The sequence below is a fragment of the Nothobranchius furzeri genome, chromosome 3, assembly GCF_043380555.1.
Source record: "Nothobranchius furzeri strain GRZ-AD chromosome 3, NfurGRZ-RIMD1, whole genome shotgun sequence".
Taxonomy (NCBI): domain Eukaryota; kingdom Metazoa; phylum Chordata; class Actinopteri; order Cyprinodontiformes; family Nothobranchiidae; genus Nothobranchius; species Nothobranchius furzeri.
The window spans coordinates 71,301,043-71,315,863 of NC_091743.1; the positions used below are offsets into that span (position 1 = coordinate 71,301,043).

The 14,821-nt window shown below is 42.0% G+C and overlaps 1 protein-coding gene across 11 annotated transcripts in view; it reads left to right on the plus strand.

Moving 5' to 3' along the window:
* Positions 1 to 14,821, plus strand: part of rap1gapb (RAP1 GTPase activating protein b) — a 126,657-nt gene that overhangs the window by 101,799 nt on the left and 10,037 nt on the right. For all 11 annotated transcript variants that reach the window (XM_054731766.2, XM_054731783.2, XM_054731730.2 and 8 more), the window contains 11 exons: positions 2,424 to 2,462; positions 2,565 to 2,750; positions 3,638 to 3,741; positions 8,679 to 8,757; positions 9,428 to 9,481; positions 9,571 to 9,654; positions 9,730 to 9,830; positions 10,078 to 10,207; positions 14,317 to 14,472; positions 14,552 to 14,623; positions 14,707 to 14,793. In XM_054731766.2, coding sequence (XP_054587741.2) covers positions 2,424 to 2,462; positions 2,565 to 2,750; positions 3,638 to 3,741; positions 8,679 to 8,757; positions 9,428 to 9,481; positions 9,571 to 9,654; positions 9,730 to 9,830; positions 10,078 to 10,207; positions 14,317 to 14,472; positions 14,552 to 14,623; positions 14,707 to 14,793 — 1,092 coding nt within the window. The remainder of the gene's footprint in view (positions 1 to 2,423; positions 2,463 to 2,564; positions 2,751 to 3,637; positions 3,742 to 8,678; positions 8,758 to 9,427; positions 9,482 to 9,570; positions 9,655 to 9,729; positions 9,831 to 10,077; positions 10,208 to 14,316; positions 14,473 to 14,551; positions 14,624 to 14,706; positions 14,794 to 14,821) is intronic.

Here is a 14,821-nt window from a genome sequence, read left to right on the forward strand (position 1 = left end):
TATTGGAAGGAGATTCGACGTGTATTTTGGCCCTGTGCCACTGAGTGCTTTATAAACTAGCAGTAGCACTTTGAAATAGACTCTGTAGTTTACTGGTAACCAGTTTAGAGATGAAAAAACAGGAGTGATGTGCTTGGGTCATCTGAAGACTCTAGCAGCAGCATTTTGAAGAAGCTGCAGGTGTTTTAAAGAGACAATGTGTAGTTTTTACCATTAATTTCTGGAAATATCCATCAAAATGTTATTGAAAATGAAATGATTGTTGAAAAATATTGGTAGCTTCGTAAAATACAACCACAAAAATCAGGTCTAAAATGCATGGGAGCGGGTCTAAGTCTCTGGGCGACGCCATATTGAATGCCAAATTTCCTTTTATGGGATCCCATGAGGACAAGATGCATTTACTGATTTGTAACAAATGGTTACAAAACTGTTGTCTTTCTTAAACGTTGTTGTGTTACACATTTACCTCTTCACTTATTGCCAGTGATAAAAGGGAGTCTCATGTGCTTGTTATTTTGCTAAAGTTTGTACTCCCCAGGGCTTTTTGACCCTAATGGCCATCCGTTGGGGAGGTCTTACTCCCATAGATATGTATATATAAACACTAGATGTCTCGTCCCCGCTGTTCGCCAATGGGATGCAACGTAGGAACGTGGCGGCCATCTTACCTCAGACAGCTGCCCCCTTTCTTGACATTGGGGTGTATGGTGCATGTACTATTTAAATAACTCTAACTTGCTCAATTTTCAACCGATTTTCAAAAGGTTTGATTTGTTATAAACGCCAGAGAGGTGTCTATGAAATAGGATGGGTTTGGCCCAAAAATTCCTGTTATTTCTCCCCACAAAGCATTTAATCTTTCATAGATAACACATTTATTGTAAGCTACTTAAAGTATACATAGCCTATTATTATATTATATAGATCTATCTATATCTATATATAAATATTCCTTGTTTGTGAAATAAGATTTGTTTAGAGATGAGATTTCAAGGTTTTTTTGAGTGAAAACCCACATTAACAGAACACAGATACAAAATGTGCACCCCACCAAATAAGACAACTGACACCCAAATCACATCTGTCAGCCAGAACCGGCCCGCCAGCAATAAAATTTCACCCAGCAAATTATTTTGTATTTTCACTATTTCTTAACTTCTGTTTTCTTATTTATTGACTTTCATTTATTAATTATAAGCTCTTTGGAAATTATTTCTGAAAAAGTTAGTAAATAATCCAAAGATAGATTAGGTTAATAAATAAAATGGATTACAGTAATAAATAAGATAGATGGATAATGGATTGATTTTGTGAAGAAAGTTTTTAACATTCATAAAACCATATAAACAATGTACAGAAGGAGGTAGCAGCAGCAATGGAACAGCAGTTTCAAATTATTTTATTTACATAAAAACAATTAACAGACTGAATAATGTACAAGTTTTCTTTGCAGCAGTTACAGATGAAAGGTGATCCCACGTTGTCTCAGTTTGTCACAGCGGCGATTCGAGCATCCATAGGCTGCACGAAAGTCAGACATGTTGACCCTCAAGCTTCACAATTAATAAAGGTGTATTTCTGCAAACATAAATTCAGAAATGTCCTGTTTTAGTAAATCCCAATATAAGTTTTGTGTAACAAACCAAGATGCTTAAAAATCACGGGCAATTTAGCATAAATTTATTTAAAATAAAATGAGCGACTCCCACTGAGGTAAATAGTCAACTTTGTATGGCTAAGCAGTGCACCCACCATAGCCTCGTCATCTCTAAGCCAAATTAGACAGCTAATAAATACAAAACATACACAAACAGCCATTTACACAACAATTGGACTGTCGTAAAGTCGTTATTGGTTTTGTAGAACAACATAAAATATCGATTGTGGTCTCAACCTGAATAACATGCAGATAGCCTATGCGGGACACATGGTTCACAATTAAGCCGCTTTCAAGAGCAAAAGTGTTACTTTCAGCGTGCAATTATGTTGTCTCAAGCCCATGCATTGTGTTCATTATGTGTGTAAAATATTTCCATAAAAAATAGAAAGTAGGTTAGATTTTAAATAGTATTTCCCTGAATGTAACTTGTTAGTATTTCCCTGAATGTAACTTATTAGTCACCTTGTTGAGTGTTATTTAATTCTTTTATCTACAACACATAACTTTTGACTGGTTTCCTGCTACAGATTACTGTTTTTTTTTTACAAAGTGTACAATTCATCAAATGTGATTTAATTGTTCCCAAAATTGACATAACTGACAGATTACATTTTTTTTAATATCTAACTTTCTTAAACTGTTTTTTTTTTAGAAAAAATTAAATAACAGCTTCATTTTGAATATTGACATCTCCCATCATGCTGAGTAGAAACCGTCATCTCTCACTCAGACAAACTCATACTGGTTTCTGTTCCTGCAGACAGAAGAAGACTACATTCCTTATCCAAGTGTTCATGAGGTGAGTCCACATAAAGAATAACACACACAAATCCATGCTATTTAAACATATGTCACAACCTGTTCTAGTAAAGAGTAAACTCATGTGTCCATCCCCGGTCAGGTTTTGGGCCGCAGGAGTCCATTTCCACTCATCCTGCTTCCCCAGTTTGGAGGATACTGGATCGAAGGAACCAATCATGAACCTAAAGACCCCCCAGATGCTGAGCTACCTTCCTGTCTGGCCTCACACATCAAACTGGAGACCAACAGCATGGCTAAGATCTACAGGAAGAACTTCATGGGCAAGGTGAGTGTAGTGAATTATTTACGTATTTATGTCCATCCATCCAGTTTCTTCTGCTTATCTGGAGTCGGGTCGTGGGGGCTGCAGCCTAAACAGAGAGGCCCAGACCTCCCTCTCCCCTGCCACTTGGACCAGCTCCTCTGGGGGAATCCCAAGGCTCCCAGGCCAACAGAGAAACACAATCCCTCCAGCGTGTCCTGGGTCCTCTGTTGGGTCTCCTCCCGGTTAGATGTGCCCAGAAAACCCCACCAGGGAGGCATCCTAACCAGATGCCCGAGCCACCTCAACTTGCTCCTCTCTATGTCAGGGAGCAGCGGGTTTACTCTGAGCCCCTCCTGGATGACCAAGCTTCTCACCCTATCTCTAAGGGAGAGGCCAGACACCCTGCGGAAAAAACAAATGTCAGCTGCTTGAATCTGTGATCACATTCTTTTAGTCACTAAGTTTGTGACCATAGGTGAGGGTTGGAGCGTAGATACACCGGTAAATCTAAAGCTTTGTCTTCCGGCTCAGCTCTCTCTTCACAGAGGACCCTGAGATACTTAAACTCCTCCACTTGAGGCAGGACCTTTCCTTTTCTGACTCAAAACCATGGACTCGGATGTGATTGCGTTCAAAAATGAATAAACTAAAGATGCAAGTGTAATAAGGAAGGGACGAGTGTTTATTTGTAACAATGATTTACTTACAGTGACACACTTTGGCATTGGTTAATAGGAGAAAAGCAGAGGAGTTTGTCAGCATTTAAACATTCGTGTTGCGTTTCCTGATGGCGATCGCAACTCTTATCTCCATCGGCAGTTCATTACTGAGTTTGTATTCTTGTGTCACGTGCTGTCAGTGGTTACATCATCCTTCCATTAACATTTGCTCGGCTTATCTGGCTCCAGGAACACTTTAATTACTACACTATGGATGCTGCTCTGGGCCACTTGGTCTTCTCAATGAAATACGAAGTCATCGGGGATCAAGAGCATCTCCGCCTGATGCTACGGTATGATTTCTAATTGTTCTCTTTAATCTTGGACTTTCTTCTTTGTCTTTTCCCTGTTTAACTCTGAAACACTCTCTGCAAAAAAACTTTGTCTTCATTAAAAGTCTCCTATTTTTGTCCTTCTTTTCCTCTTAGTACACACAAATGCAGCAGCTGGATGTAAAGCACTGATTTATACCAATAGATCTTTTACATTTTATATTTATGTTTATGTATTTAGCAGACGCTTTTGTCCAAAGCGACTTACAAGTTACAATTGGCATGTTGTCCTTGAGGCTAACAACAACAATAACAACAACAACAACATCAACAACAAACAATTTCCAGTCAGTGGTAGGTGGCAGTGAGGCAGCATGATGAATCATGGAGAGGAGGGAACAAGGAGTGGATAGTAGAGAGGGGGACGGGTGCAGGGAGGGTGCTAGTTGATGAGATGCTCTCTGAAGAGCAGGGTCTTCGGGAGTTTCTTGAAAGTCGAAAAGGAAGCCCCTGTTCTGGTAGTGCTTGGTAGGTCATTCCACATTTGTGGAACGATGCATGAGAAGAGCCCGGATTGTTCTGAGCGTGGTGTAGGCACTGCTAGCCGACGATCCTGTGATGACCGGAGCGGCCGGGCCGAGACGTAAGTCTTTGCAAGAGGATTCAGGTAGATGGGAGCCATACCATCTCAGACTTTGTATGCTAATGTTAGCAATTTGAATTTGATGCGTGTAGCTAGCGGTAGCCAGTGGAGCTCAATGAACAGAGGGGTGACATGTGCTCTTTTTGGCTGATTGAAGACCAGACACGCCGCTGCATTCCAGACCATTTGAAGAGGTCTCACAGTACAGCCTGGAATCAAATCAAATCAATCAAAGATACTTTATTAATCCCAGAGGGAAATTAGAGTTTCAGTACACACAATTCAGAGATCAGACATGCATGGGCAAGACACGTGACAAGAATTGGTGACTGTGGTCATTCGCAACCCCGAGTCGCGCTACCTTAATAGAGAAATAATAGGGTAACATTAGGAATGATAAGATAACACACAACACAACACAACATCACCTGATAATAGGGGGGGGGGGGGGGGCTGGGATCCTGTTTCCCCAACGAGAGCAGCCGTGTACGGCGCTCAGCCACTGTAGCCACAGGTGGGAGGGAGATCTTGGGAGGAGCGCAGAGCACATTGACTCCTGCAGGTTGATGACCTCGCCAGGCTGCAGTCCACTAATCCGAAAGGGGGTGGGGGGGTGGGGGTGGGGGGGGGTAGGTCAGGTTTTCACAGCATCTGTCTGCATTCCTTCGTGGGGATTTGTTGTTGGCATCTCAAGGCTGCCATGGCATCAGATTCGGATAACAAGACTTTGTTTGGGTCAGGCTGACATAATTTTCCTCTCTGCCTTCAGTCTTTAACTGATCATTCAAGTCCTCCAGTGAAGCCAATTTAGGTTTTTAAACATGTCCACACTGCCCGGTGACCCTCTCCGAGATGACATCCATTTTGCGCACTAATACCGGTATCCAGCTTGCGATTCACCTCGAGTAACGTCCCAGTCTGTGAGGTCTCCACACGGACGGTGCTTTCCGTGGGTGCGGGGCACCCTCCAATTGCTCCCATCTTCCCAAATTTCCAGAAAACCAGATATCCTCCCACTCCAATCAGAAGAAATCCAGTGATCATCAGGCCAAACATCCACACGTCTTCGAAATCCTCAATGGACTACTGGGAGAGGCATACGATCTTCCACTCTTTCCAGGAATCCATCATATACCCCACCGGGTGTGTCCCTTGCGGGCAAGTGGGAGCCCCCTGCTCCATTCTCATCGTTGAAAAAAATCTTATCAATCGCGTTGAATGACCAATTTATCAAATCCATTATTAAAAAATAGGGTTTTTCAGAAGAAATGCAGAGAAGCACTCTGTGGGCAGACAGGACAAAGAGCCTTGGGGAAAAAGATGAGGGAGCAAAAAGAGAAGTGTCTGTTCTCTGCGAGTGCCAGCAATGTACTGACCAGTTAGAAGGGCATTGCAGAAATCGAGGCGGGAGATGACAATAGATTGCACCAGGAGCTGGGTGGCATGTTGTGTTAGGTATGGTCTGATCTTTTGTATGTTATACAGTGCAAAGTGGCATGAACGAGCAACAGAGGCAACATGATCTTTAAAGGTCAGGTGTTCATCAAACACAACACCCAGATTTCGAACTACCTTTGAAGGAGCCAGAGATAGGAAGTTATTATGGATTGAGATATTGTGCTTTTTATCTAATTTCTTTAAAACCGATCAAATACGTTGAATTTTTCTGCTTGATTCTTATTAATTATGGAAGTGTATTACCGTCGACGGGGATACAGAGCTGAATCTTGCAATAACGAGAAGGTTTCTTGTGATAAGGTGATAAAGTCATTTTAACAAGAAATATCCTCATAATAACATAGTAAAGTCACTAAAATAACATGTTAGATATCTTGTAACAATTCTAATAAAAAATGAGACATCTCGCGGGATGTTTGAATCTCGTCTAGAGGGCGATATACCTAAAAAGTTTGCCACTATATGACATCAGATATGTTTCCTTTGTGTAGGGAATCTGTGGGTGTTTTTGGTGTTAAAACCTGTCAGCTGTCCATTTGTCTCCTTGGCAACGGGGTGAGCATGTTGAAGCCGACAGAGAAGATAGCTAGCAAGTGTAATTTGCTGATTAATGCACCCTCGTTTGGATGTCCCCCCCCCCCCCCCCCCCCCCCAGTTGTGGCACTGCTGCTGCTGCTGCTATACTTCCTAAAGTTAAAGGTGCAATTTGTAGGAATTCTACTACGAAATAATCACAAAAGAGTCATATATCTCAATCATGTTGGAGGGAAGGTTGTCCGCCTTGTTCCTGGGCCATTTTATGTAGAAACGATTACACGAACGACATCTGGTGAGATACCAGATGTAGCACTTAGCCATTGGCCTATATGACAAGGTATCAGCAGTGAGAAAGTAAATTATTGCTCAAAATTGGAGTGCAGTAACCACATTTGACTACATAATGTCATTCTTACAAATGCAATAACTGCCTGTTTGGATGCCACAACATGAAATCACGCTTAACTATCATTACTAGTTGTGGTTGGAGGGACCAGTGGCACCAATATTCTGCAGTCTGGCTGGCATCATTCCCCCCCAGGGCAGCCGTGGCTACAATGTAGCTCATCATCACCAGGATGTGAATGTGTGTGTGTTAAAGGGTGAATGAGCCTTGGGGGTTGTAGAACCATAAGAAGGTGCTATACGAACACCAGCCAATTACCATTGCATTGTTAAGTGAACCTTTCACGTAAAAGATATGGAGATTACGAGAATGTTTCTTGGGGGCGACGGTGGCACAGGAGTTGAGTGCTCGCCCTGTAATCGGAAGATTGCAGGTTCGAGCCCCGCTCAGTCTGTCGCTGTCGTTGTGTCCTTAGGCAAGACACTTAACCCACGTTGCCTGCTGGTGGTGGTCAGAGGGACTGGTGGCGCCAGTGCTCGGCAGCCACACCTCTGTCAGTGCGCCCCAGGGCAGCTGTGGCTACACTGTAGCTCATCCCCACCAGTGTGTGATGTGTGCGTGAATGGGTGAATGACTGATTGTGTTGTAAAGCGCCTTGGGGGGTTTCAAGAACTCTAGAAGGCGCTATATCAAATACAGGCCATTAAAATAACTGTTGCGTCATGTAATGATGAGAGATTTTTCCTCCCACTGATGGCAATACACTTCAGTAATAATACCTGGTGTTAATTAACTGGCTCATGCTGTTACTCATTATTGGTCATCAGGCAAATTTGGGTACATTTTGAATTCAGATTTATTCTGTATTTTCACACAGTTTTCAGTAAAAGTCCGTGACACAGACGACCAACATCCCACCAACAACAGTGTTTATTGAAATTATATAAACAGTTTTATTTCCGATTTCTTTGTTAAATATTGGAAAACAAAAACGTGCCAACAGAGATATGCAGCTCCTAAAAATTAAAACATGTTTAAAACTTTAAAAACCAACTAAAACTCATCCATTTCCACAGAGAGCAGCAATGATGTTGAGGTCAAAAAGCTCCCACTACTCAGCACTGATCACACAGGTGGAAAAAAAACCTCCCACCCTCAGTCACTCAATGCTGTGTTTTCTCACTACAGTTCTGCACTCCATCACATTCAGCTAAAAAGAGTTAAGTAGGAGGGAGGCGTGCTGTGTAACCCCTAAATTAAATTTAGCACCCCCGAGACTCCTCTAAGGGTTTTAATAGCTGCTCCTTTGTTGTTTCATAGATCTTCAGGGTTGGTGAGTGCTCCGTGCGTTAAGAGCAACAACATTTTTAGATGTGATGTGTTCTAGTGGACCCACACTACCCACAGTCATGTAGTCCTATTTAAAGCTCTCAGCTTATCTGCAGAATGCCTTTATTTACCTTACTGTAAAGGAGGTTGGGTGTTTTGATACAAATCAGGATGAGAACGTGTGAAGGAAACTTTCTTTCATCACATGCAGGTTTCATTTCATGATGGCACATATTTTTTTCCTTATGCTTTCAGTTTTAGAAAGAAAACAAAAAAATATCAGCCTGTTGGAATTGGTAAATCCTGCCAGCTTACTTAATTATTCTTGCCTTGATTGTTCCATGGCGAGAACTGCTGAGACCGAAGCCATGTACAGGTATGCTTGTGCTAATTAGCTCTTGAGGTTCTGGAATGTTGATTTTGTTGTGTTTAAGAAGAGAAACCTTCTTTGTAACAACTTACCCAGCTGCCTGCAGCATTCTGCGTTTGTCTTCCTTCATTAAACTCCTCACACACTCCCAAAAGAGTTCTCGTTCCAGCTTCTTCCATCAAACTGCATCAGGTGTAGAGACTCTGAGCCAGTCGTTCTCTTGGATGGCTGATGAATACTACACCAAGAATTATCTCAATATTTTTGTCTTTCAGCACAAAGCAAAAGACCTACCATGATGTAATTCCTATTTCCTGCCTCACTGAGTTTCCAAATGTGGTTCAGATGGCAAAGGTATGTTCTAACAACCATGTGAAAATATGTGGAAATTGTTTGTCTATACCATTAATTGTATGTATAAGATGGACGGTGCCTCCTCGCCATCACCTGTAGGTTTCTGAAAAGCTGAATAGAAGCCCAGTGGGCGGATCCGAACCCCGCCATCGTCATGCATCTCATCACTCCAGGAAAATACAAAAATAGAGCTGAGAAGGGAGCAGAGAGGGTGGGGGCAGATGATGATTGACACCCATCAAGCTTTGAGCCGATGTAGTTACAAGCTAACTGAGCTAACCTGGAGCTAACGGAGGTTGGCGAGCGCTTTTAGCCAGAAAACCACGGTTGAGCGACCCTGCTACTTTCTGCCTTCTTGGCTGTAACATTGTGAAGTCGAGGCTGAGGCCTTCCCTGGAGCAAGCAGGTGGCTATCTGCTAGGTAGCACAGACAGCTCATCTGCTATCTGTCAATCAAAGCTTTAATCACATCTGGATGAGATGCAAAAAGATTCACGCCCTCAGAGTTGTCACAAACCTGACCTATTAAAAAAAAGTTTTTTGTACCAGGCTGTAAACATGTTTGTTTCTGCTGTGAAGTTGGCTTCACTTTCGGCAGATGGAGTTAAGCCCTTCGTCTCTATGCTTTCAAAATAATAGAATCTAAATGGCTTTGGGTTTTGCTTTGCAGCTTGTTTGTGAAGAAGTAAACGTGGACAGATTTTACCCTGTCCTCTACCCAAAGGTAGGCACTTGTTTCCCTTTAAGACCCTTCCATCAGAACCAAAACATCTCTGTCTTGTCTGACCATATTTATTTATTTCTCCTCCTCAGGCATCAAGGCTTATCGTCACATTTGATGAACATGTAATCAGCAACAACTTCAAGTTTGGAGTGATTTATCAAAAGTTCGGCCAGGTGAACGCACCTGAGAAATGCTCCAGCTGATCTTGACTCTTGAATCCATGTTGACCTCCTGCTTCCTGTTTGCAGACATCAGAGGAGGAAGTGTTTGGGAACATGGAAGAAAGTCCTGCCTTCGTTGAGTTCCTGGAGTTTCTGGGCAAAAAGATTGAGCTTCATGATTTTAAAGGGTTTGATCTTTTTTTTACATAAGTGTTGCTGTTGTAAGAAAATGATACGGCCTCAGACATCTCTGGCTGGGGATTTTGGCAGATCAAGAGCTCTGAGAGCATGCACTTTAATTCACCTAACAGCATTCCTTCTTCTCTTTTTTGTCTCCACTTTGATTTTCAAATCTTTCTTATTCTGTTCCTCTTCTGTCATTTCAATTTTGCTGCTACTGAATCTCCTGCCTGGGCTTCTCTTTTGTTTTTCCAGTTTTCGGGGTGGACTCGATGTCACTCACGGTCAGACGGGGACAGAGTCCGTCTACACACATTTCCATAATAAGGAGATTATGTTCCACGTGTCCACCAAGCTGCCTTACACAGAAGGAGACTCTCAGCAGGTATGACAACAATCCAGCAATTATTTCATTCTGTTGGTTAATTCGCATTTACACTCAATAATTAATTACACTTGTTATTTTTAAGTAAGAAATGGACCCACAGTGATCTTCTCATCGTCTCAGATCAACTTGATTTAATAAAGGCTGCATTGATTCGTTATAAACAGCCCTTCTGGTTATTCTAATGGTAGAGTCAGATTTTTAAACAACAAATAAACTAGTGAAAAACATTTGAAAAACTATTAAAAATATTTTTAAAAGGAGAAAAGAAAAAAATGTAAGGAAAGGGAGAGAGAAAATGAACAGGAAAGAGGGAAATCAATGTATCCCAGGAAAGGTGGAATAAGAAAGGAATAAGGAGAGGGTGGTGACAAGGGTCACACCAAAGCCATCTTGAACAGATGAGTTTTCAGTTGCTTTAAAGGAGACCACTGAGTCCACTGATCTCAGGTTCAGGGGGAGAGAGTTCCAGAGTCTGGGGGCCACAGCAGCAGATGATCTGTCACCTTTGGTCTTTAGCCTGGTGCTGCACAACCAGTAGGCTTTGGTTTCTGGACCTCAGGGACCTGCTGGGGGTGTAGGGACTGAGAAGATCACCAATGTATGATGGTGCTTGTCCATGTAAGGCCCTATAGACCAGAACCAGGATCTTGAAATGAACCCTGAAGTTGACCGGCTAACACCATCCAACAGTACTGTACTAACCAAATAAGCTGTGTTGCAGCATTGTTGTCCATTCCTTCAGCCACTGTGCACATCGTCCATTTCACTTCACTGCGTTAAGCTAACTGGCAGAATACCAACACAAAAGGATGCATGTCGCCACCTACTGTACTGATGTGGAAATAACTTAATTTGAGATGTTGGCTTTCTAACCTACATGTAAACTAGGATAAAGTCTCCCAGTTTATTGTTTTAGATGGCCCTCTAGACTTGGATGTAAATGTAAATGCACTGGCTGTCACTTAACATTCATGGGCTCGCACATCTTGACTCATGACGGGGAAGGCTGTTGTCGGTTTTAGCGTCCAGGAAACAGCAGACAACCTCTCGGCTAGTAGAAGCTAACTGTTAGCATTAGCAACTCCACCACATGGCAGAGCGCCTTCAGGCTTGATTTATTCGTGGAAATAAAACATCATTGTTGCAGAGTAAGTCATGTTGCTGTTAGCCAATCAGAGGTAAGATGTCCAGATATCAGGACATAAGACTCTAAATCCTGCCATCTGAAGCTACTTTCTGCTCCATCTAAACTCTCCATCCTCAAACAGGAGCATCTGAGTGTTTTTCCTCCCAGAAAATGACTTACAAGTAAAACATTGCAAATGTATTATAAATATGATTAAAGATGAGCTTAAAGATGGCTGATTGTTCCACAGTGTCTCCATAAATGTCCCCATCATGTCGTGACACTTTCACCAGAAGCTCAGAAAGGAGGTCCAAAGCTTGTAGTGAATTTTGGTGGTCCAGGTAGAAGAAATTAATATGAACATTAAAATTAAAAAAAACAGTGGTTATTAAAGTTCTATTTCTTGGTCACTTTCCTCCAGATTCACAAGAAAAACAAGACCATCTGAGTAAAACATCCCTGCAGTTTTATGTTTCTGTATTAAAATCTATGTTTAATTGGTCTGCAGCAGAAGGCGCTCATCTGTTTGATGTTGTTTTGTAATGAGATGCATTAGTTGCTCCTCAGTGCCTTGAGTGGTTTGAACTTTGTTACGAAAGTAACCTTGCAGAGATGGTTCATGATGCCAAGACACGGAGACAAACAGAGGACATAAACACCGCCCACATGTGATGATTCATTGGGGAGCGGGCTAAAGGCATCAGGGTGAACACTTAACAGCGCAGCCTTTCCTCGGGAGGGAGAACGAGCTGAATTTATTCCTGCAGAACTCACACAAACAGCAGATGTCACGAGTCCTGAGCGAACACTTTGTGTCTAGCTGTCGACTGCGATGATCTGAGCTGGTCGAGAAAATTGACTGAATGTTTTATGGCTGTCTGAGTTCAAAAAGTCTTGACTATTAAAGCTGTCACACGAAAAAGCTCCGGCGCTGTCAAAGCCCGCCTAACTCTCAGCCTTCAACAACATCCAAGAAATCCACATCCAGTAGACCCATGAACATTTTCTCCATTATCCTGGTTTATGTCTGTTTCTGAGTCATTTGTTCTTCTGCTGCAATCAGATAACAAGTTAGCAACAGATACATATCAGCACAGCTGTGAGGAATACATTTAGTGTGACCACAATCTTCTTTCCTGTCACCTCAGACAAACATTTTTCATTCATGTTCACATCGACTCCTCATTCCTGCCTTATTAATGACCGCTGTGGTCTCTAAGTCTGGAAACCTGCCAGCTTCAGAGCCAGATGGTGGATTGTTCTCATGCTCATGAACCGGCTGGTTGTGACACAAAGACGCCATAAAGTAACTGAACTGTAGTGGAAAAGTAAACGCTGTAATCTGCTGATCCTAGGGTAAATATTTGCTCTGTTGCTGAGTGTATGAGGCATTTAAGTGAGGAGGGTTTAATAAATGTTGTTTTGTCCCTGAAAAGTTCATTTTTACTAAAATTGTATTTACTGAAAACCATCTTTACTTAATCTTTCATTCATCTGTAATATCTGATAAATCTCCCTTATCAGATCGATGTCCATCGCACTGACAGAACTTCATTTTTGTCGCCTGAAGTGACTTTCTGATATCCACCCACTTTTTAGATTATTTTTCTGCCTAATCTAAAAAAAATCTAATCTGGGACAGTTCCACTTCCCAAAGTTTCATACAACCACCAGTGCTGTCCACTTTAGGAGGAAACAGGTTAAATCATTCCCTCAGATATAAATGGAAGCTGGTGAATACTCTGGATTAGTTTCCTGCAGAAAGGAAATGGGGTGAAAGAGGAAGGTGTCCTCAATCTTTAGCAACAGCAAGCTTTCTAAAAGAAATTACTTGGACAAAATATGTAATTCTTGAGGATGCTCACTCTGTCCTCTGACCGCAGCAGTGTCCTTTTGCCAACTCTGGCAACAATTGGGTTTTACAGCAATGATGTCTGACTGGCCAATTTAGTGTCTGGTTTTTTCATTACGACGTTCTGTTTGTGGGCATTCGATATTATGAAAGTGTATTTGCATAAAGTACTCCAGCATTTTTTTTTGTTTTCATTTTAAGTAAATATTTGTCCGTTAAAGCTCTCTTTCACTCATCCTTCCAGTAAATCTGCAGTGGTTTGTATTCTGAATCAAAGCTCTGGGGCTTTTGATTCAGGGGGTAGAAGAGTGTGTGGGGGTAGAAAACTATGGGACTTACTTCTGATATCGAGGTATTACAGAATAACGAAGACAACTTCAACATCACAGTTTGCTCTTATCTTGGATCTGGTTGGCAGGTTGGTTCACTATAAACACCGCTGGTGGTCAGAAACCTCTCTATCAACTGTTACTTCATAATTGTTCTCATGAATATTCAGGATATACAAATTCATCGCCTCTGATTGGCCAACAGAAATGCGACTCTTGAACTGCCTTCATTCGCTCTTCTTTCTTGAGTAAAAGATGTCATGTTGATGTTTTTTCTCCACAATTAACGCAAGCCTGAAGGATTGCCGCCATGTTCTGGAGTTGCTAATGCTAACGGTTAGCTTCTACTAGTTGAGAAGAGTCTGCTCTCTCCTGTAAAAATCACCGCACAATCAATCCAGTCACGAACTATGGTTGGCGGAGCCGTGGATGCAAATTTTACAGTGTGATGTAGAAAAAAATGTCTTTTTCTTACTCGAGTGTTTCCTCATCTTTTATCTGTTGGTGCCTAATGTAGGAAGTAGGGGTATTTGATAGTTTATTATGCTTAATAAGTCATGTTGATAAAGGGACCCTTGTTGTAAAGGGTGTTGTCTTAAATTTTGACATACAGCATGTGTGTGTGAAACTCAGAGTGACTTCAAAAAGAACAAGTATTAGAGTTTCTGATTGAATGAGGTTTTAAATTGAATATTTGCGTAAAGTACGCAACAATTTTCCTTATTTTATTTTTTCTGTAATATTTTTCTTTTTATGATGCTGACTTGAATACTTCTGTCATCCTCGGCTCCTCCTGCAGCTGCAGAGGAAGAGACACATAGGCAACGACATTGTAGCTATCGTGTTCCAGGAGGAAAACACCCCTTTTGTACCGGACATGATCCAGTCCAACTTCTTGCATGCATATGTGGTGGTGCAGGTGGAGAACGCGTGCACAGACAACGTGACCTACAAGGTTGGTCTGGCACCGACTTCAGATTTCCTCTCGGGGAGCTTGGATGGTTTATTGAGTCTCTGTCTGTTTTTTCATTCAGGTCTCTGTGACGGCGAGAGATGACGTACCTTTCTTTGGGCCAACTCTTCCTGACCCTGCAATCTTCAAAAAGGTCAGCAGCCACATGAATCTCGGCCTTCTGTTTACAAACCTTCTCTCAGTCGGCCCCTTACCTGACTTGTTCGTCTTCCTCAGGGACCTGATTTCCACGAGTTCCTCTTCACCAAGCTCATAAATGCAGAATATGCCTGCTACAAGGCGGAGAAGTTTTCCAAGCTAGAGGTGAGAAGCACACTCGGTGATGCAAAGC